General features: G+C 42.4%; 1 protein-coding gene across 4 annotated transcripts; it reads left to right on the top strand.

Annotated features, from left to right (window-relative positions):
• Positions 1-1,082: 1,082 nt before the first annotated feature.
• Positions 1,083-23,104, top strand: LOC118313987 (transforming acidic coiled-coil-containing protein 1). Of its 4 annotated transcripts, none has more exons than XM_035640029.2 (13): positions 1,083-1,181; positions 11,490-11,581; positions 14,266-14,677; positions 17,202-17,256; positions 17,389-17,446; positions 18,010-18,062; positions 18,987-19,121; positions 19,237-19,313; positions 19,481-19,524; positions 19,750-19,910; positions 20,404-20,510; positions 21,017-21,137; positions 21,323-23,104. In XM_035640029.2, the coding sequence occupies exons 1-13, from the start codon at positions 1,177-1,179 to the stop codon at positions 21,389-21,391; spliced, it is 1,389 nt and encodes a 462-aa protein (XP_035495922.1). In that variant the 5' UTR covers positions 1,083-1,176; the 3' UTR covers positions 21,392-23,104. The 4 variants fall into 4 exon arrangements, with proteins under 4 accessions (XP_035495922.1, XP_035495919.1, XP_035495921.1 ...); XM_035640026.2 differs by lacking the exon at positions 1,083-1,181 and adding an exon at positions 1,627-1,709; XM_035640028.2 differs by lacking the exon at positions 1,083-1,181 and adding an exon at positions 2,583-2,862.
• Positions 23,105-23,191: the final 87 nt, after the last annotated feature.

The raw sequence follows: 23,191 nt of genomic DNA, 5'->3' as shown, positions 1-23,191 counted from the left end.
GAGCTCCTCAATCAAATCAGACGATTTCCAAAGTAATAATAGGCCATCAAACCGGGAGGGGTGTGTAACAGGAAGAACTTCACTATGGAAGTGGAAATCACACATCCATTGTATTGGTGGAAGAAAGTCAAGTACTTTACTTAAGTATACATTTTAGGTATATATATTTTATGCTGTTGTAAATATTCTCATAGGACTTACAGTAAAAGCTGTATCTGTTCAATCCTTCTGTGAGACTCCGTTGAAAGAGAAAACAGTAATACCAAATATGAAAAAACTGTAAAGCAATAAAATACAGATAAAACTAAAAAGTACAGAAAACTAACTTGTCAAATAAAACAAAGCCATTTGTGGTTTGAACCACTTTCTAGTTGGAAGGTCCACTTGAACTGTACTGGAGTAATGAAGAACCTGTTGACATTTTTTCAAATAAAACTCTCTATAAAGCTCATTGCAGCTATCGTAGATTCACCCACTCCTTAATTGTTATTTACAGGTTCCCTTCCATTTCTCATTTTTGCTTCACATACTTACATTTTGCTTGTTGTTGGCCCCGATAAAGTTTTGAGGGTTGTTTTTTTTGTTTGATTTCAAAGTCTAAGAAAACTTGCAATAATAATATATGTTTTATTGTGGCGTCCCGGTGGGTTCTGGGGTATTTATGTCGTTTTACATGTAGTTGTTAAGTTCATTCTTCATCATGTGTTCTAATTCTTCGTTATAAAATGTTCAGTTATATAAAAGCCTCAGATGGGGGACACCATGGGTGGAAAAGGGTGGTTGGCTTCATAACAACTCCCCCTCCAAGGTAGGTGAGTTGAAAGAAAGGCATAAATATTATAAGAGAACATCAGAAGAAATATTCCCTCGTATCTCGATTGAAATGAATGAAGATATCCCTTAACTTATCTCACAGCTGGGACAATGGGAAGCCCACTGCTCGACACAATGACAAATATAACGAGGTTAATTTCTGTATTATAAGATTATTTTATTTAGATTATGATCATACTTGATCACCTTCACTTTGTCCAGGAGTTCTCAAATTGACTGTCTCTGCCTCGTTACGGTGGCAAATGAATTGGCGCATGCGCAGTCGTGTGGTGGGTGGACGCAGTAGCGATCATCACTTGCAGCGGGTGAATTGACTGTTGACAACGTCCCGTGACAACGACCATGAGGCAAGTGGAAGTCTACTCGGTCCCCGGCGGGCGTTTCCGCCCCCCAGCCATTAAATCAAAACTCCACGCTCCGTCGTTCGTGTATTTATTCGTAGTTCAGGGTGCTAGCGGTGCTAGCTGAAGTTCGAAGCTAACGCGTGACCAGAGACCGTAAGTTCAACTGTCGAGTTTTAGGAAAACTACATCCGTGAGTCATAAGTGGTAAATGAGACTTGCTTTTTATTTAATTTTACTTTATTTATTTCATTCCCTCGCAGTGTGTGTGTGTGTGTGTGTGTGTGTGTATGTGGTCGCTGTGAATGAGATGAGGTGACGTCATCCAGTGACTGACCAGGAGCTCCTCCACAGAGAGACTCATGTGATCCACCTCAGTGGGAGGAGGTTATGTTCTGAAGCCTCTCAGCTGTTCTCATAGGGGCTCTGTCCGCTGCCTGACCCTCCACTACTCCAGTTTTATGACATGTTTTTTTTATTTCTAAATCATTGTTCATTAGGATTACTGAACGAGTCCCGGGCTGGAATCAGGTGGTAAGATTTCCTTCCATCATTACTTGGCTCTGCTGTCATTCAATAGGTTAAATGCACCACGGTACGGTACATCTCCAGGCTTTCTCTTCCCCCCTCGGTAAAGGATTTGTAACTTTATTTACACATAGACTATGCCTTTTCTTTATTGTTTTCGTTGTTTTGTCTGATTTTGAAGGGTATTCGGTTTGAGTGTAAGGGGTCAGAAACGCGGCCGATAATGAGCTTTGCAAATGAATGTGTGCAAACAAGCTGAGAGCTCCAACAGCTCTTGTGTGTGTGTGTGTGTGTGTGTGTGTGTGTGTGTGTGTGTGTGTGTGTGTGTGTGTTTACTGTCATGTTAAAAACTATGAGTGGGGCTGCAGGGGTCACAGCAGGTACTTGGAATGTGGCACAAAGAGCGGGGCTGTGTTTTATGCCGCCAACTCTCCCTCCGTCACCCCTCCCTCCCCCGGGTCTCAGATCTGGTATTCAGCTGACTAACAATGGAAGAGTCTCTTTCTCTCATGAACAATACTCTCATCGCTGCCAGATACCCCCATGACACACTGATACAAACACGCACTCGCCATCTACCCCCTCCAACTCCTTGGACTTAGTCGTCTTTCAACTGTACCCCACACACACACAGACATGCAACCTTCCTGCCTCTGTGTGTGTGTGTGTGTGTGTGTGTGTGTGTGTGTGTGTGTGTGTGTGTGTGTGTGTGTGTGTGTGTGTGTGTGTGTGTGTGTGTGTGTGTGTGTGTGTGTGTGTGTGTGTGTGTGTGTGTGTGTGTGTGTGTGTGTTTCAAAGTGAGAGAGAGAGAGAGATGATGGAGGGTGAGGAGAAGTAGAGCAAGGAGGCGGGACTGTCAGCAGAGCTATTCATGTGTGATCAGTAGTACTCCTGAGTGTTTAGGCTGTACAGCGTCGGAGAGGAGAGGCTGATTGGTTGAACAATAACTACAGTCAGTCATGAGAAGCAGTGCGTTATGGGGCTCCAACGCTGAGCCAGGCCGTTGCGTCGAGAAGCAGGGGTGAACCTTGGGAGGGGAAAGGACACAGAGCATCTAGGATAAACCAGCAACAAGCACCGACTTGGCTGTTGCCATGGGGGGCTCCCTCAGCCAGCACAGGAAGGGCTCCGTCGGCTCCCCTCGGAAAAAGAGCAGCATGTAAGTGTTTGTATGTTTATGTGTCGTCACGGGAAAGTGAAGAGGCAGAGTCGCTCAAAGATAGTGGAGTGGGCACAGTTTGTTCAAATTGATGATATTCGCCCTGTGGTACTTGAGATTGTGTTGTGTCCTCCTGTGTGTATGAACTCAGCACCTCTGTGTCCTTGGGGGGGGCGAGAAGAGACGGAGTCATGGAGATGAAGGGCAGTGCTGCGCATCCTTGATGTTTCCCGTACAGCCAGCGGAGCCTTCACTGTTGGACTGAAAGAAAATCAGGCGGTCAGGTGGCACAGCACACTGCCGTGGCTGCTGTGCTAGTTTGAATGTTATTTTCATATTCAAATCTAAGGAGAGCTGCAAGAGTCACAGAGAGAGGGGGGGAGAGAGTGGTAACGCTGATGCTATTAGCAGAGCGGCTAATGCAATGTGCATGAGCTGATCAGGTCACGCTCCTGAAGTCAAGGCAGTTTCCAAGCCTTCCCTTCACTGGTGTTGTTGAATTTAGCAGCAGCTTTTGTAGTTACAACAATAGGAGAGATAACGCTGCTTCCAGCTATTAATTATGCAGCCGTGACCCTAATTCCGAAGTGGTATTTTTAATCATACGAGCTGCGCAGTTTATTTCTATGAGGCAGTTACCGCAGATGTCTGTTCTGTTCGAGCAGGGGGTTTGACATTCACAGAGTGTTGCATGTTGTCAGAACTGCAGCTCTCTGCTTGAGCTGTCTGCTTGTTAAAATCTAGGGACGGTTATGGAGATGTTATTGCTGAGGCATTTTTTTTTCTTTCAGAACTTAAATTCACCGGACAGCCAGACCCCCTCTTCTTTTTTCTCTCGTCTGTTGTAGCAGAGTAGGTCCTTTCAGAGATGCTTTTCATCTTCCTTTTCAAAAGCTACTGTAAGCCCCTTGAAGCAGCTCACTTTGTCTCCACACACGTAAATACACTTACTAAGTCATGCTCAGTCAGCCATCTCTTAGCGATGGAGAGCAGTGGTTTTTAACAAGAGAAGCAGCGCTGCGATGTATTGCAGATGTTTTGTAAATGGAAAGGAGATTCATGCTCATTGTTATTTGGGTAATTCGAAAAAAAATCTCTCGCACCTCCACAAGCATACTGTAGTCTTCTGCATCTGTGTTTGTGTAAGGACTGATGGGGGTTGGGGTCGTTCTCGTTCCTGTGGGAAAATTGGGAAGCCAACCAGTGCTGTGGGATCTCAGCTTTCAGCTTTTGGTCTAATTTTAGTTGGCTTAATCATCCGTTTTATGACTTAACTGGAGCAGTCTTGGATGTACAGTGGACTTCCTGTTCCCCCTGAAACATCCATACAGTCCCTCATTTGGGAAAAAGCTGACCTGTGTTTGGAGCTCTTTTTTTTATTCCCGCAGTGGTATGAAATCAGGCAAAACGTTTCTTATCTTTAGAGAGAAACACATTGCGTGAATACACAAACATAAATTTGAGAGTATACATGTTAATTATTCATTAGCCTTCACTGAAGAGGCTCGCCGGCAGGAAAGTGAAGCTCAGTGCTGAATAACTGTGGAGTAAATGGCCGAAAACCTTACATTCTAAATTTTTTGCTGTCGATGATGTAGATGTCTTTGTAGTACAGTACAAACAAATCAATGATTTTGATATAACTAAATGGCATTTTGAATGAAGATTAAATCTTGTGGACATTTCAAAGGCAAAGAAACCTCATTAAGTAGAACAGTGGGGGGGGGGGGGGGGGTGTTCTGTGCATGTGTGTACAATGCTCACGCACCTTTGTCTGGGAATTGTCTGCTCTTGTGTCCCCGTTGTAGTCACGAACAAAAGCTCGGTCGGAGTCTGTACATGACTCCTACCCCTCCTCTCTTTCTTTCTCGCTGCCTCATTCTTTCTGTTTTTGTTACGTCATGCCGCTGTCGGTTTAGTTTTTCGGCTCCATTCAGTATAACTCAGGCCACCCTGCGCTAGTTTTTTTTAGATTGCAGTTAACTGGATGTTCTCTGTTAAAAATGCAAAGATATCAGGGATGGGAACACAGCTGACCGTCCCAAAAGGCCTTTAAAGGATTTGGAGCATCTGCTTCTCTCTGTATATGCTGAGCTGTGTGTTGTGTGTGTGTGTGTGTGTGTGGTGTTTATATGCATGTTTTCATAGTGGAATACCCTTGTGACCTCCTCCCAAATGGTTGCCATGATGAAACCAGAGAGCTTGTCAGCTCAGTTAAAACTCCCAAAGGTGATATCAGACCTGTAATGCATCTCCCTTGCTCTAGCACATCTATTCTTCCCTCATCTTCTTTTGTGGTCTATGTCCTTTAATCCTGGCATCGCGTCAAAGGCATAGGCCTCATCAAACGCTGCTCTGCTGTGTTTTTGTTGTGGGAGGAATCTTGGTGACAGTCCAATAACAAACACTAGATGGAGCCATATAGTAGAACAAGCCAACTAATGTGACCAGGCAACTGTATTCTGTTCAGATCAGCCAGCTCGTCCATCTCTGGAGGGAATTTCTGCTATACAGCCTGATATTTGAGCTCATGTTTATGTCTCACATGAAAAAAATACTGATAAATGCAGTAGGTATTATTTATATATATTCAGGCCCCTCTACACATATAATTACATTATCACGCACACACTCATCTACGGACTGTTAAGTTGCAGCGGAGCCTGCGTCAGGACATTATCCACACCTTCTTTTTAATATAAGATAAGATAAGGTTACACTTAATCAGAATGCAACAAAGCAAATACGTATATACACATTTTTAATGTGTGTTGTGCTGCTCTCTATCAAAACCAAACAATAGGGGAAATATCTTTATTTTTTTTTGTAGTGTCCGTTGTGTGAAATTACTTTGGTGCAGCAGTTTGGGGATAACTAGAAGAACCATGTTCATTACTCACCCGCTGCTGACTTCTGTGTGAAAGACACTCCCTGAACCAAATGTGTTGCCACATTAAGGGAAACTCTAATCTTGCAGATTATCACAAAAAAACTCAAGTAATTACACGGCCAATTCTGAAGGTTCATTTCATAGACCGAAGCTTTCAAAGCTGAGAATTAAAGAGGTATTCAGCAACAAAAACAGAATACCCATGTTTGTTTTGATTTCAGCCAGAATGAATCAACGCCCAGACATGTTGTACTCACCGGGGGGGATCAAATCTATAACATCCTGTGTAATTTGGATAATAATGCTTTATAACCATTTCAGTTTAGCCTTGTTTGAGCTCTTCTTTTGTAAATACTGACACTGACATGTTTACTCTATTGAACGTTCACTGTTTGACATTTGCACTGTGAAACATTTGTAGAAGTGACTTTGTACATTCATGTAAATGTAACCTCCAGTTGCAGCAAGACTAGAGCTGAGTCTGAAATTAAAAAGAATGAGAGCTGTAATTACAATCCGCAATTCGTAAAAGGTCAGACAGACATCATACTGGCAATCCCGTTATTCTGAGCTCTACTGGGAATAAAAAGGAAAATGTTGGAGGATCTAAACTCCTGATGACATTGAAAATCTAAAGGGTTTCGTCCCTTTGGTGGCTGGAATGTGCTCAATAATTGTCACCAACTTCAACAAAACTCTATTGTTATTATCCCGAGGGAAAACCAGACAGGTGACACACAAATACATAAAACATAATAAAATGTATAGTAACGATATTTACAAGCATGGACATACGCAAAACAGTGCATCAGGTGAGAGTGTAACAGAAACCTGAACACTGATCCAATCCAGTCTTCACTAGATAAGACAACATTGCCAACAACACACTCTCAAGATCATTTGTATTCAAATTTGACAAGACCAAGGGAGAACAAGAATATTCTGAGCTCCAGCCATTCATTTTTATAATGGAGCAAAAATGTTTGTTTGAGGGAAATGTTGACCTGATGGTGGCGCTACGTGGTTCAGGCTGGTTGATTTTCTGTCATCATGCAGGGGACAGAGAGCAGAGGTAAACGGTCCGGGGCAGTTGTCTCATCCAGTATCACGTGACCTCTGTTGTGGCTCACAGGCGATTTATTCTTAGCTCATAACCACACATGCTGCCATCAGTCAAAAAGTAATTGATGATTAAGGTGGTGCATACTCGTTAGATTAACTGACGGCAAGTGCACATAATAGCTGCGGTTCGGTGGTGTAGTGTGTCCTTCTGTCTGTGTGTGTGTGTGTGTGTGCTATAGATGGCAGCTCTTGCTCCCACTGGATGTATATGTATGTGTAGGTTTTGCCACTGTGTGCTATTTGTGGTTGCAAGGTATTACATAAGAGCCGATTCTTCTTCCGCTCTCTGTTTTCTTTCTACTTCTCTCTCTCTGTGGCTCACGACTCTCTCGGGGAGAGAGAGCCAAGGACTCTTGTGCCGCCACTTTGTCCACCTCAGAATGCCGCCTCCCTGTCTAGTGTGAAGACACGTGTTTTGTATTTGTTTTTGTGTGTCCAGAGTCGAGTTTTACAGCTTCAAGGTGTCGCAAGGTGAACTGTTTGTGAAACACGGGATGTCTTATGTTGCCTGAGGGACTTTGTTAGCTCTGGGCAGATCTTGTCCTCTGCTAGACGGACAGGTTTGTCCTCTCCTGGCCGACAGATAAGGAGGACAGAGGAGGGAAAGGAGACAGTGTCAGGAATGTTAAAGACACACAAATACATGTGTAAGAGTCCAGTACTGCCCCAAAACCTATCTCTCTCTCCATCTTGTTATCTTCCTGTCTTTCGTTGCCCCATTTTAATTTGATGCTGTTTCCATCTGTCACGCCTCTAATTGCTCAGAATTTTTTTCTAGCCAGCCATTGCTGATTGAAGAGGGTCTCTTTCTCTGTGCTCACCAGTGTGTGACATTATTTGCGAGTGTGTGTGTACGATGTGCTCTCTGGCTGTGTGTCTCTGTGGACCAGCTTGGTGTGCTCACTTTGAGAGCCTCTGCCTTTCCTTCCATACGTGTGTGTGTGTGTGTGTCACACGTGTGAGCGGTAAACACTGCAGGAAAGGTACACCTCAAATTGAAAAGAAAAAGAAAAGCATCTCTTCTCCTTTTTTCTTTCCCTGTCCACCTTTTTCACAGTAACCGGGGCCTCCTGTTATTAGATTAGTCATGGTCCATGTTTTTTTTTCAAAGAACACATCTCATCTGGCCTACATACAGTGTGCGTGTGCGTGTGTGCATGTGTGCGTGTGCGTGTGTGCGTGTGTGTGTGTGTGGGAGATGTATAAAAGCCTGGGAAAGCCTGGACTTGAAGTTACATAAGCCATCCACGAACGGCCTCAGAGGCACATGTGTGTGTGAGTGAGTTTTGTGTGTGCAGCGATAACAGCTTTAATCCCAATGACTTTTCTTTCAGTCTGACGGGGATTTGAACTGTTATTGTTCAATCTAGATTTGCTTTATTGATTTATAGCTGTCTGCCCTGGATATTTTCAGGGAACAATAGATGCCTCTGCGTTTGATTACACATCATGACATTATCGGCGGAATTCTCTGATAAGAGTTTATCTATCTTTGTTAGTTATACACGCTGTGTAAGGGTTCATCGTTTGTCGTCGTTGAAAATATCTGAAATGCGATTACTGTTGTCTCCTCTTATTCATCGGGGGGGGGAAGAGCACGTGTTGTGTCATAATCACAGTTATACACTGTCTCTGTTGGGAGCTGTCAAGTAAACAAACCATTAACAACTCAAATAACTCAAGCCACACGTGGCTGCCGAGACGAATCAGCAACAGCACAGTCTCTTCATTTCCAAGAAAATGAATCTAGTCTGGTTCAATAAAAGAAAAAAAACATAATTATTGTTTACAAGCGAATATGGTCATAAAGGATTTAATATATCTGTGAGCTATCAGAAACTAGATTGCGAGAACTTTGCAGCATTATTCTTCTAAAGTTTTAATTTTACTACATGCCGCGTCATTTCTTCCCTTTCCTCCCTTTCTTCTATCTATTTTCATCTCCACTCCCACGCAGACAAAAACAGTTTCTCTCTCTCAGTGAAACCGGACTCTCTCCTTGCATCTTAAAACATGAAGCCTTGCCTCTCCCCTCCCTCCGTCTCCCCTCCACAATCAACAAACCCTCAAAGAATCTGGGAGGAGAGAGAGAGAGAGAGAGAGAGAGAGAGAGAGAGAGAGAGAGCGAGCATGCTAGTTAGCAAACATGTGGGAGCGGGGAAGAGCTGCGCTCCGTTTACCAGCTGATCGTCCGCCCAGACAGAGAGCCGGGAGGGGAGAGGGAGGAGAGAGGAGTGACTACTGATGCTTCGGTAATCTGCACCGTGTGAGTCAGTGCTGTTGAGAGCCGAGCGGCAACAGACACAGCAGCAGCAGCAGCAGCAGCGAGACACGTTTCTCTCTCACGAGCGCCAACCACGCAGAGGAGCATGATGGGAGAGATGAGCGACTGAGCGAGATGAGGAAGTGAGACAGCCATATAGAAAGCAGCAAGAAGTGAAAGAGAGTACGACGGCTTCTTTTTCTGACAGACGCCTTTCATTCTTCGCTGTCGAAAGACGGACCATTTTGACCGATAGGTCAGTCTGAACTTATCTAGAGGAAGAGGAGGTTTGCTGCTAGATATCGGAAGGTGCCTTCGGGTTCGAGACTCGACGTGGTGCAGGGATGTCCTGGTTGTCTCCAGTCCAGTGGGCCAAATGGACATGGTCGGCAGTGACTGGGGCTGCGGGAGAGGATGGGCAGCCCAGAGCGAAGGATGGAGGGTACAAGTAAGAGGGCTTAATCTAGTGGGGACTCCCACTGTGTGTGTGTGTGTGTGTGTGTGTGTGTGTGTGTGTGTGTGTGTGTGTGTGTGTGTGTGTGTGTGTGTGTGTGTGTGTGTGTGTGTGTGTGTGTGTGTGTGTGTGTGTGTGTGTGTGTGTGTGTGTGTGTGTGTGTGAGATGACTGCCGATTCCCCTGAGTCATACTGACAGGTGGAGGATATATACACACATACACAGATTGATACTGTGGTGTAATCTCAGAGTCTTTCCTTTACTGTGACTGCTGTCCTAGGCTAAAAACAGATTCTTAGTCAGAACACAGTCGCTCACACTGATGTTTTTATCAGTCCCTGATTTGTGTGAACTATCCTGTTTCTTTATGAAGCACCAAATGCTAAGAATCTGACTGTCTAGACCATTTTTTGTGTGTGTGTGTGTGTGTGTGTGTGTGTGTGTGTGTGTGTGTGTGTGTGTGTGTGTGTGTGTGTGTGTGTGTGTGTGTGTGTGTGTGTGTGTGTGTGTGTGTGTGTGTGTGTGTGTGTGTGTGTGTGTGTGTGTGTGTGTGTGAGGGCAGTTGGGGAGCAGTTGCTGAAAGTTGGGGGAAGGGGAAAAAGACTTTTTCTTTATTTTTTTTCTGTCCATTTTTGGTTCCTAAGTAACCATCAAAGATCGTAGCCGTTGGGGCCATCCCTGGGATGTGGTGTGTGTGTGTGTGTGTGTGTGTGTGTGTGTGTGTGTGTGTGTGTGTGTGTGTGTGTGTGTGTGTGTGTGTGTGTGTGTGTGTGTGTGTGTGTGTGTGTGTGTGTGTGTGTGTGTGTGTGTGTGTGTGTGTGTGTGTGTGTGTGTGTGTGTGTTGTGTGTGTGTTGTGTGTGTGTGTAGGGTGGGGGGTGGGTGGGTATGTATATTAGGATTAGCTCTGGATGGTGGTGTTGGTGTATAGAGTTGCAGAGCGGCTGAATGCTTTTGTGTGACCCGGTATCACAGAGATGGAGTGTGATTATCTGTGGGCACTGGGAGCTTTGTTGCTTCTCGTGCTGTTTTTCATTAGTGTGCGGACGTTTTGATGTGCGTTCAAGTGGCTGGGAAAGCGGATGCTCGCACACAAACTCTCACTCCCTCGGTCTCTCCCCTCCTTTTTGTCTCCCCACAGTTTGGAAATAAATTTGGGCTGTGCGTGTCTAGGCAGCTGACACAGCAGACCCAAAGACGCTGTGTGTGTTAGTGTGCATGCTTTAATGAGTGTTGTGTGGGACACAGTGTGTCCTCATTGAGGGGCAAAGGATGCAGGTGGCCTTGTAGGGCTTCACTTCCTTTCCTCTCCCTTCCCCAGACTTCCTGTAAAATAAAAGCAGCTTGTTTATCTTGTGCTGCTTTGAGCTGTGAGATCTATTATTTTCATGTCATGTTAAGAAAACATAGGATTTGTATTGGAAAGCCAGTGCTTTCTTTGTCAGAGTGAATTTGACACTGCAACACACAACCAGGAATTTCGTTATTTTCATTGTAGTAGCTGTTTGTAGCATTTATGTTGTTTTTTTAGACTGATCAACATTGTCAATGCCTCAGTGTTCTCAAAGACAGCAGACTGCTGTTTAAGAAGCATTCCTATAGCTATCAACCGGGCAATGTGGTTAGTTTTAATAACATGTTCCAAGTCACTTTATGAGGAAACTTGTTACTGTTTCTGAGGTAATGTTCTCCATTTCAGCACATTGTCAATTCCCTTTTTCAATTTCACCTTTATTTCCAGATAACATGCTAAATATTCCAGCTCAGTTGTAGCTCTTATCTCTTTCTTGCAGTATTTTTCTCGTCATTTTCAGTCACTAGCTCAGCCTTTTTTTGTAATATGTTATTACAGATTAGAAGCATACAAATTATGTTCTTCCTCTCTTCTTCTCCCCACAGTTCAGACTCGGAGGGAACCTTTGAGACTCCAGAGGCCGAATCTCCAGGTGTTGTGAAGCATCTGAGCCAACTGGACAACTCCAACCATACAGGTGAGACGGCTCAGGCTGACCCGACCACTGTCAAAACCTGAACAATGACTTTAGAATCCATAGGGCTGGGTGGTCTTGACTTTTTTGGTACAAGCTGAAATGCAAAGCACACATAGAATACCTGGTCAGATTAATAATCTTTTAAAGTACATGTATAAATACAAAAACAAAACAAACTTGGACACACTTGATGGCTGCCTGTCTCTCATCATTAAAGAGAAACGTTACATGATATGGAGGAGCAGTGATTTGTTGCCATATCATCTCAGACCACAACAGCATCACTTATGGAATGCAACATTGTAATGCAGAATAAATGACAGTTTTTACCATAACACCAGCGGTATCATCCATCCATGCATCCATTGGCTATACAGCCAATCCTTTGAGGGTCTGGGGCCAATCCCAGCTGACTCAGGGTGAGAGCCGGGGTACAGCCCGAACAGGTTAGTCAGTCTATCACAGGGCAGACAATGTACAGACAAACAACCACTCACACCCACATCCCAGTGGTATCATTGGTCCTGAAATCACTACCTCTGCCCATGGACAGCATTAACACATCAAAAGTGATTGTTTGATTCTGTTATTATGAAAAAACTTGCTTGTGCTGGACGAACAGCAACTGGCCTTTCCCTGTTTGTACCGTAAAGCTATATAGAAGATTTAAATAAATGCAAATTTAATCAAAAATGTTTGATCTCTTACCTCCAGTCATACTAGATCGTACAGATAGTTTCATGTCCAGTTTAAAAAAATATATTTGTCTTTAAAAATAGGGTGCATAGAGTGTGCATGGAAGGTTATTAGAAATTAAAATGAGCTCTCTCCTCTTAGACACAGATTTGTAAATCAAACGGGCAATATTTGAGTCCTGCATGTTTGAGGCTGCCAAAGAGGCCCAGTCGCCCTTCTCATCCCTCCTCCCCTTCAGCTGTCCTGCTTTCACCCACACAGACGCACAGTACCAGATGTTACCATGGAAATAGATCATCTGGAGTGCATCTTCTCTGCTGAAACAAATCCCACTACTAACGTTTTGCAAACTCAGTTCGTACATCTCAATCTCAGTTATTGAGTTTGACATACATAGTGAATATTTGAAGTTTGTGCGTATGCTCTGGATGTCTCAGCTACTTGAAATCAGACGTGTTTTGACCACAGCATATGGGATGCTGTGCCAGATAACAACTGAGAGATTCATGTGTTTGTTATTGAATCTAGTCTGCAGACAAAAACTATCTCATTTTCATGCTAAAACAGTCACATGGTCAGTACCAAATGTGGGTTATAGTTTCATAAATAAAAGATCGACTGTGTGGAGAAACTGATAGTCTGGTTCCCTATATAATTATACTCAAACCGCTCAGGAGGGAGTTGCTGTGTGTTCATGTGAACAACCTCAAGCCACAATCTAGTAGCAGCAACAGTTTGCCTACCTATGTAGTATCTTTCTCTCTCACACACACTTCCCCCCCTCTCCCTTTCCTCTTCTTTGTTGAGCTGTGAAACTGTAATAAACCCTGAAGTTGTTTTTGTTGCTAGGCCACGTGGTGGTGTGTTCTCTCCTTGTCTGGGTGTGGTTCCTCTACATCTGTTCCTTTTCTCTGAGGGGCGTGGATGCAGTGTTTTTGAAAGTGCCTAGATTTTGAGCAGACGCTTAGCTAAACTTGCATTAACTGATTCTATGATGTAATAAGTCACATTGGTCGTAAGGAAAAACGGTGTGAGAGTCTGTCACCCACCCAATGACTCCAGAGTGACTTCATTCATGTTGTGCATGTTGAGAAGACATTAAGAAAAATACAGGAGAGGTTTGTGTCGATTTTATTATTGTGTGTAGCTGAGTTTTACAGTTTGTGCGTGTGTGTGTGTGTGTGTGTGTGTGTGTGTGTGTGTGTGTGTGTGCTGGTGCATTTTCCCAAACAGAGCACACTGTGTCATAGCTGCAGTGTGACTCAACAGAGACTGGTCTGCTGCTGTGGTCGTTAGCTCGCTGTTAGAGGGATGTGTGAGCACACAGGATGTGAAGTCGTCTGAGAGGAAGTCTGCAGCTATTTTAAATGTTCCTTCAGGAGGAGGACAGGCCGTCACTTCAAGGTTAAATCCCATGCATGACAGAGAAATTCAACTGGGTAGCCACATGATTGGCATGTTAGTTTTTAAGGATAGACTAAGATCTATTTTCTCTGGGTTCAGCCCCAGAGTTGTTATTCCGCTTGATTGTTTTGGTTCACTCTGAAAATCCTCTCAAAGTCCCACTGTACTCTATCTGCCCAGCACCAGACAGTAGACAGACACAGTTGGCTTCTAGATGAATAACATAGTGGAGCATTAGCAGTGAGTTTGCGGAGACCAAAAGCAGAACTAAAAGATATTAGATTCATACTCATCAGGTTCCCAGAAACATGACTTCAAATCAGTGATAATGATAATTTCAGTACTCGGTGTGAATAAGGGACTGTTTGCTAAGAAGTTCACTACATCATCTCAAAAAGCACACTCATATTTCAGTGTTGTGTGCACAACTTGCTTCTGCTACCCCCAAATGTATTGTCCAAAAAGTCCAGTTCAGGTTAAGCGGAGAAGACAGGCTAAATCCTTTTTTTTTCCAGCTTGAACTTAGTTGCTGCTCATTTCTGCTCCAGTCAGGCTTATCCCTCGTGTGATTTCTCTTTCCACAGGTCTCCATGATGTTACAAACCACTTTCTGGACAACAACGCTGTCGAAACGGTTTCATTCCAGGAGGTTGATTCCCTGAACAACCTCACCAACTCCTCGCCGAACAACAGCAGCTTCAGTTTGGATCAGAACCTGAATTTGACTCTAAGCACCAAACCCAGTCCAGGTGAGGGCCTCTCCACATCCACCCCTCTGCCCCAGCCTCAAGCTGTCCGGCCCCCGTCGCTGTCCGTCCTCTCCCCACTCAACAAACCCGATCCCACGGAGGTGGATGACGAGGCTCCGGTCACATCTGACTCCAGCCCGGACTCAAACTCGAGCAGAAGTGTGGATCCCGATCTGCTCAATGGCAACACAAACTCTCTGATGTCGAACAAAAAACTGACCTGTGAGATCAATGACACCATAATCACGTGAGTAGAGCGTTGGAGCCTAACACGCACATAGACCATTGCTCTTCTGTCATCAGTATAATCACCCTCTTTCCAGTCAGTGGCTACATCAACTGAACTAATGTGACTCACAGATTTACAAGCTGAAAAAGTCGCCGCTCTCTTTTATGGCTGTAGGGAACAATAGTGAATGGCTGCTATTGTACACAGTGAACCTGAAGGGATCAGAGTGTTCCCAGTCTTTCAGCTGTTGTTTCTCTCCATTCACCTCTCACCAGTGCTATTAGAGGCTAATGTTTTTATTGCAGATTTTTACTTTAGAATTTTCATTTACTTTCATTTTAGCTCAGTTTTCAGGAAGAATTAGCTTTGAATTTACTTTCCACTCTTCCATAAATAGTGATGTAGGGTGGTTTTCACAGCTGGACGTTGTATTTTTAACAGTTGCTTTGTGTTTGTTGACAAAATGTTCTTTGGATGGTTAAGAGAATTGTTACGACCTACTTTTAATGTCTAGGGGACACAGGTAGTAACATATCAAGGGAAGGCTACAGACACAACCAGTTACAACCAAAGGTATTTATTTACAGTAAAATATTTAACAAATATAGACCAACTAAATCTGCAGAAACGGAAGCAAAATAAAGTGTTATTGTCTCCAAGGTCAAAATAACAACCACAAAAAACTTCACACTAAGTAAAAATGTAGCTCAATTAGTTTACTGGAATTAGACACAAAAACAATACTGAACTCCCTGTCGGACAGCAAAACAGGAGGAAAAAAATGAAGACGACGTAAATGGCAGAGAACCCCTTCCAAGAGAATTGTGTCGAAGTGCCACCAACAACACAGAAATACAGCAGCAGTCTACCAAACAGCTCTCTCCAAGGCCAAAGGGGGACATGGAGAGCGCACCTGTTGGAGGGTCACATACTGCTCCAGGCGTATGTGATCCTGGCACTGGATCCTGGAGTGTCCTGGGTGTGGCGGACCTGAAACGGACAGAGAGAGAGAAAGAGAGACCGTGAGAGCTCTCTGGCAAAAGGTCAGAAGCAGTGGACGTCACAAGAAGTGCCAAACAATGTCCCCTTGTGGTTTGTTTATGTTATGGTTCTGCTAACCAAGATCAACAGTTCACATGCTCTACTATCTCCATTAACCAGGGAGAAAAACAGCATAGGTTAATCCTTGTCTTTTTGTTATATACATACAGCAATGAATTTAAATCTGTACCTTCTTTTTTGTTATGACAATTTTTGCTGGTATGAGAAGTTGGTTGAAATTCAGTGGCATCACTGCCATATGTTACAGTATGCACCGGGATTGGATTTCTATATTTATTTATTTTTGGCCTCTATATTTTGACCTCCACCAATGAGGTTATGTGATTGGTTTTGGTCTGTTAGTATTTTTGTTTGTGAGCAGGATTACGCAAAAAGGTATTGTATGCATCTATCAAAGATAGGTCGCGGGTCATGTTTACATTTTAGGAGAGATCCAGATGCAGATCTGGATCAAGGAGCTTTTTGAAGGATTCTTCACCATTGCCAGATAGAGCAAATGACATGACATGACTTGACATTATTTGATTGACATTACTTGACGTCATAAATATTTCCATGCGCTGCTTTATTTCTTAGCTGCCAAAAGTACTTTGACATTCATCCTGAGTCATAACTTTGTCCGGGACTTTGCCCAGATATTAATGTAACAGAAGGGCAATCAAAATATTTTCACAATCTCTATGAATCCCTTGCCAATATGACAATATTAAAGCCACAAGCCCAGACATTACTTGATTTTGAAGTCTTTTATTATATTACTAAAATTGGTTTTTGAAGCTTGTCAAATCACTTTTAGTTCAATGTGGTTTTGCTTTCTAGTTTAAGTTCTAGTCTCGACTTTCTGTTCACTTAACCATATTAACCCCACACTCACACTGTGTTCAACCTAACCCCTGTCCCACCATCTCCTGTCTTTCCTTCCTTTTTTTTCTAAACCTGCCATTCTGTTTCCCTTATCTCTGTGTGGCATCAGGACTGCTGAGCAAGTCCATTTCCTCTGTGTTCTGTTGTAAGTACTGTATTACTGTGTGTGCAGATGTGTGTGTTCCTGTAAACTGAACAGAGCAGTCCAAGTCCAAAATCATTCCTCATTCTGCTGTTTCTTCCACTCGACCAAAGTTTCCCTTCGATCACAAAGAGAATGTGGGGGGAGAAAAAGTGAACAATAGATTAAGAAACTAGGGGAGAAGGAGTCTTAGTGGAAACCTTGTAATTCCCTCTAATTTTCCGCGTAACTGTTCCTGCTCTTATTGCAGTTTGGCAAACGCCTTCATCATTAATCTGCTTTTTTTCCTGCGTAGTTCAGCACTTCAGCAGAGCATGTTAACTCGGCACACACATAGAGCAAAGCAATGAGGTCTGGGCTTTCTGTCTCTCCTGCTTTTTCTTCTCATCATTACACCTGCCCACGTGTGCACACATACAGAGATATGATCTGTTTCGTGTTAACACTAATTTTGTCTTTGACCTTCGTGCTCAGGAACTCCTGTAAGGTGAAGCAGAACCAGGTGATGCAAAAAGAATTCAGCGAACAGGTAAGAAAATCAAAAATATGTCTGCTGCTCAAATGTTGTTGTTTTTTTGCAATATCTGACTTGTGTGTTAGCATTAGCTCTTGAAAAACATATCCAGTCAGTGTGGTTGAATATTTTTGCTGCTGATTGAAGGATGAGCATCATGGAGGCCATGCCACAGACGAGGAGAAGTTGGCATGCAGTGCGAGTGGTAAGAGGAATGATGAATATTGATTTTATTGTTGTGTTCATACTGTCTAATTTCCTGAGAGCCACCCAGCTACAGTGCACACCGATGTGGTCGTGAATAGCTTATTTGTAACTCAGCTCAGTGGATGACTCTCATGTACAGAGATCAGATGAGTGGATGTTAGAGTTCAAACTTCATGCTTCAGCTTCCCTCAGGGCAAACAGTCAGCCGTGCTCGATCAATACGGCACAGAGAGAAGGTCATCTCTGCCTCACGGTTACGGACACACAACATTATTCATTAACTTTACACTTTACGCATGGCCGTTTTGCTGCATGAACTACATCTCTCTGCTCTGAATACATACATCATACTAGAAACAAGTAATACCATTTCATTTCAGGGGCAGTGAAGTTAGATTTTAACACTCAGGAAAACATTTGTTCGAGGTTGGTTTTTTTGTAACATTGACTCTCATGTACTGCCCCTCAGTGTCGTGTTGACTAACTATATTACATCATCGACCAAGCATTAATAACCTCCAGATTCCTCTCAAGCTTAGTGTGTTGCTTTCTTTCCTCCAGTCCAAGACTGCCATGTGACACCCAGACCCGAGGAGTCAGACTGCTGCTCTGTGGTGAGGATTTATCGCGTTCGACCATTCATGTCATTTGAAGTACTACTGTACCAGGCCCATGTAAACGGATTGTTTAATCATCATCACTGTAGTGTAAATCTAACACATTTTGCTTAATGTGTTAGATTTACACTACAAAAGCAGCTGTGATGGTGATCCCACCAAAGACCACTAGGTGGGGCTGAAGCACTTCAAACTGAACTGTCACCATAAGAGCCAGAGAAAAAACAACTACGACAAGTCCAGGCGTGTCCTAGTGTTACACATCCCTGTGATGGTAACAGTGGCACATTCATCTCCAGCTCTCACGTTATAAATGAACTGAATTATAGACATTTTCACAGTAAAGTTGTGTTGTGATTTATATATAAATATTTACATATTTTATATTTCATTAATCGTGTGTATTTTTGTAAAATAATAAATAATAAATGTATAGCTGCAGTATCGGCCGTCTGAAGGACAGCAGGAGCTGTTAAGTGCCTGCCACCATGTTTGTCTACTGTGACACATGGATTTAGATTATCATTCAGGAGATTAGAATATGAGTGTCATAATCCAGGGAAGGACAAAGTGAGAGAGGGCAGAGACCGGGTAAGTGAAGAGAAAGGGTCGAAATATTTGAGAACATCGAATGAAAGGCAAGATGAGTATGAAGTGAAGAATGAGAGGGAGAGAAATTAAGAGAGAAGACCAGAGAGGAGAGAAATGCATACAGAGCCATAGAGCAATGTAAATTGAAAAAAATGTTCTACTATATACTACAGTGTGCATCCATATTATTTGAAATATAGGAAGGTGTATCATCATAAATTTCTATAAACTCTTGAAAGGTTTAGATGGGCTTACCTTCCCATTATAAAACTTGATGTTACCCCCAAAAAAATATGAAGATGTAAATGTGTAATTCCCTTCTGCCCTCAGCAATACGAGGACACATGCAAACTGAAGAACACGACGGGGGGAAGTGAGATGCAGAAAACAGGAAGTCAGGTCCTGGATTCCATCTGCATCAGTGAGGCAGAGAAGGAAGCTGTTCTCACCCTCATCAGGGAGGAGGTATACATTCTTATAACCCGCATCACCAACATTAAGCGGTGTGTGTGTCATGTACGTATTCAGTGTGGTATTATTTGCACACACAATTTTGCTCACAGACAGTGTCTCCTTTCAGATCATCACTAAAGAGGTGGAAGCCAACGACTGGAAGAAAAAGTATGAGGACTGCAGACAAGAAGTCAATGAAATGAGGTCAGAAAAACTTGTTGCTGCATCTTTTTATTTAGTTTTTAATAAGTGTCTCTGGTTTTTGGGGTTTTGTGGAAGTATCATTGCAGTGAAGTAAATGTTCTATTTAAAAAACACTAGTCTGTCTCTCAGTTAAAGTAACACCCATCATGTGTTTTGTCTTATTACAGGAAGATTGTCGCAGAATATGAGAAGACAATTGCTCAGATGATCGGTGAGTAGAAACGTTGGACATTTTTTATGTCAACAACACGTGTTTCCATGTTTTCCAAGATGACAAATGTTTCACTCCAGTCTGCTCCATTTATGTTTTAATTTATCCTTTGTTTTGTGGTTAATACATAGTTGCATGTTATCACTGTTACCACACTACATACAAGCTACAAGAACTAAGTTATTTAGAACTTTACAGTAATGTTCTTTTCTTCACTGCTCTCAGAGGACGAGCAGCGCAACGGCGCAAGCTCCCAGAAGGCTTTGCATGCCGTGACAATGGAGAAGGAAGCCGCCCTGGCAGATCTGAACTCAGTGGAACGCTCGCTGTCTGACGTGTTTCGGCGTTATGAAAATATGAAGAGCACCCTGGAGGGCTTTAAGAAAGTAAGGGGACATAGGACAAGTTCACGTCTAGATAAGCACTTTTGGAAAGTGTCCATTTTTTTTATGCTGAGATGTTCAGCCAATAGCAGCACTATAGGAAGGGCTGTGAGCAGATTGAGGTCAGAATAAGGTTTGAAGCTATACTGTGATCATTGGGGGCAGTGGTTGCCTCGAAGTAAGAGCAACAGAAGGTCACTGGATAAATCTTGTCCTCAAACACTGTTCGGTACCTCAACAAATACCACACAAAATACTGTTGATTAAAGACGCCTGTGGGGAATATATTCTGTAAGAAAGAAAGATTTGAAGGAGAAGAGCCTACAATGTTGTCAAAATAAGAAAAGTTGAAGATAAGAAAAGTTGAAGAGACTTGTTAAGAATCAAGTCAAGACGAATATTAGGATATACTGTATATACAATGTTGCATATGCTTTCTCTCTGTCTTAGGGTGATGTTAAATAACACTGTGGTTGATCTGTGTTCCCTCAAACAGAATGAAGAGGTGCTGAAGAAGTGTGCTCAGGAGTATCTGGTCAGAGTCAAACAGGAGGAGCAGAGATACCAGACACTCAAACTACATGCTGAAGAGAAATTAGACAAGTATGTAGAGATTTTAAGGAAACTGGTCAAACAAACTTAATACTTACACAGGTTTGAGAGGCTGTTAAAGAAAACCAGAGTCCAAATGATTTTATTGGTTGGCGGATGAAACTTTTATTCTACAGAATAAACAATTCAGAAAAGATTTGCATTTATGTTTTTTAAAAGATTTTGAACAGAAAAAAACAGTAAAAAATTGAAATTTTCTGTACTCAAGTTCTATATATTTTGTTGTATTTGTGTTTTTAACAATAATTTCTACTAACACTTATAGTTAAACTATAAATGATCAAGCCTCAATTACTTTATTTCTGTGTCATAAGGGTTTGATTACAACATCTTAGGAATCATTGCCAAATCATTTTTTTTAAATATATTTATCTGCCGATATATAGTATCACAAAGTTTGTACTAATATCTTTTTGTGAATTACCCCCTAAAAATCCACATCGGTCGGACTCTATATAAAGCACCTGTTGATTCCCCTGCTTCCGTATGTAACTCAGGGCCAACGAGGATATCGCTCAGGTGCGTGCGAAGGCGAGCTCAGAGCACATGGCGCTGAACGCCAGCCTGAGGAAGGAGCAGATGAAGAACGAGTCTCTGGAACAAGCCCTGCAGCAGAAGGTTGTGAAGTGGCATCCTCTACATGCAAATTCTAGATGAAATTTTAAACTTGCAACAGACAAGACATATTTTATGCTTGTATTATAAACATATAATTAATTCCTTTTACTCTGTATTTTTTGCCGAGATGTTGTATAAAGAGATGTATGAAATGAACTTATTCGTCCTGTGTTGTTCTCTCATAGAATCAAGAGATGGAGGAACTGACAAAGATCTGTGATGAGCTGATCGCCAAAATGGGAAAAACCGACTGAGAGACACTCCCTGTGAATCAGTCACCACCGTCCCTCTGGTCCTGCCCCGTGCATGCGCCCAGTCAGGAAGCAGCGCTTTATTCCCTGTGCCAGCTCTGCATCTCAGAGACTGCTTGTGTACAAATGTCTAAAGTAGCTCCCTGTATACTACTATTGCACTACTTGTGACCAGAATCAAAGATTCTGTATAATGCTAATTATTGTCGGGACTTTGTTATATGTGGTCACTTTGTTTTGTTTGCATTGAATGGCCTTTATGAGGTCGTCTGGCCCCATCGTGCTTCCGTCCAACATGCAAGCCAACAACAACCTGCATGTGACTCAACTTAAATTCCCAGCAGCTTAACGGCTAAATTCCCAGCAAATGCTCCCGCAGGATGACATCAGACTTAATTCAGGCTGGGGTTGTTTTGGAGTTTCATTTGGGCATGATGGGCCTTTGACAAGGATTGTTCAAAAAAGCTGCAATCCACAAAATGTATTTTTCAATGACGTGAAATACAGTATTTCACTCTGACGGAGAGAAGCTCAGGGGTATTGTGTGAGGCAGAATGAGGTCAGAGTTGAAGGCGAGCTGCGAAAGAGCTGAAGAAGAGGATTTTGGATTGTTTGAGGAAGTACAGGAGTCCTCAGGGGCCTTGGTGAGTTCGAGAGTGGCGCAGAAAACAAAAGGAATCTGGACCACATTTCAGTGAAACTACATTTGCAAATCATTCACAGCTTTGTATTTACATCATTTACTGTACGACACAGTTTGAGTAGCTGCGGAATGTTTATCATTCACAGAGAAGTATAATAACCTGACAATCATAGACTCACTTTGTGACTGTATAAGCTTTGTGTCTTTTCTGATCAAAGTCAGTACAGAGACGACTTGTTTACTTTTTCCTGAAGTTTAAATCAACTGGTTATCAACTATCCCGTGTAATAAATCCTGAACAACTGGAAAACGCACATGTAACATAACACTGTATTTTGGTTGAATATATTAAGATTAGCGCAGCAGTATTTCATTCCCAACACTCTTTCACAGTGCGTCTAATCACATTTACCTGTTGCCATGAAAGAAACTTAAGTTTGACATCTTTATTTGACAAGTTTTCTTCTGTTGACTGTTGTGATGAAGATATGAGTTGTCACTTCAGCACTGCACTAGTTATTCGACAAATAAATCTGTTTCTTTGCATGTTTATTTTCACGGCTTTGTATCGCTCAGGATTCACATTATTTTCTTAACACACAAGTGACACTAGTTTTGTTCAGCACAGTACTTTGGTGTGACTTGAAGGGATGTGACTTCACTGGGTATTAGTTAAAATATACCTGAGTGTTGGTTCTGATATATATATATATATTTTTAAATCTTCAAAATAAATTTTCTCTTCAACATCAGTTGTTACAGAACACAGTTGTTACTTAACGACTATTTATCTCAACATCATAGAGTATATTATTTGCAAGCCTGTTTTGAAATCTGTCCAAGCAATATTTGTCACTTCACAGATTTCCATGACACAAACCCACCGGTGTGCCACGGTTTATATTTGTGCCATTCTAATGTCACATTACCTCCCTTTACTCAGCTGGTTTATTTTGTCGCTGCAGTTATTGTTTGTATTTGTAAATTAGAGATGGGATTGTCACACGTTATGTTGAAGACTAACAGTGAATGTGCATACATTTGCTTGAATAAACATAATTTGTTGTACTGTAGTTTCTGTTGTTTACTTGTGTTTTAACAGTTGACCGTTTTTATTTATACACAGCAGCTTTCTTGACTTTGAATTTTCACATTGTGCA

This window comes from Scophthalmus maximus, chromosome 19, assembly GCF_022379125.1.
Source record: "Scophthalmus maximus strain ysfricsl-2021 chromosome 19, ASM2237912v1, whole genome shotgun sequence".
NCBI lineage: Eukaryota > Metazoa > Chordata > Actinopteri > Pleuronectiformes > Scophthalmidae > Scophthalmus > Scophthalmus maximus.
The sequence above is the reverse complement of the archived record's forward strand: the minus strand, read 5'-3'. Positions and strand labels throughout refer to the sequence as shown.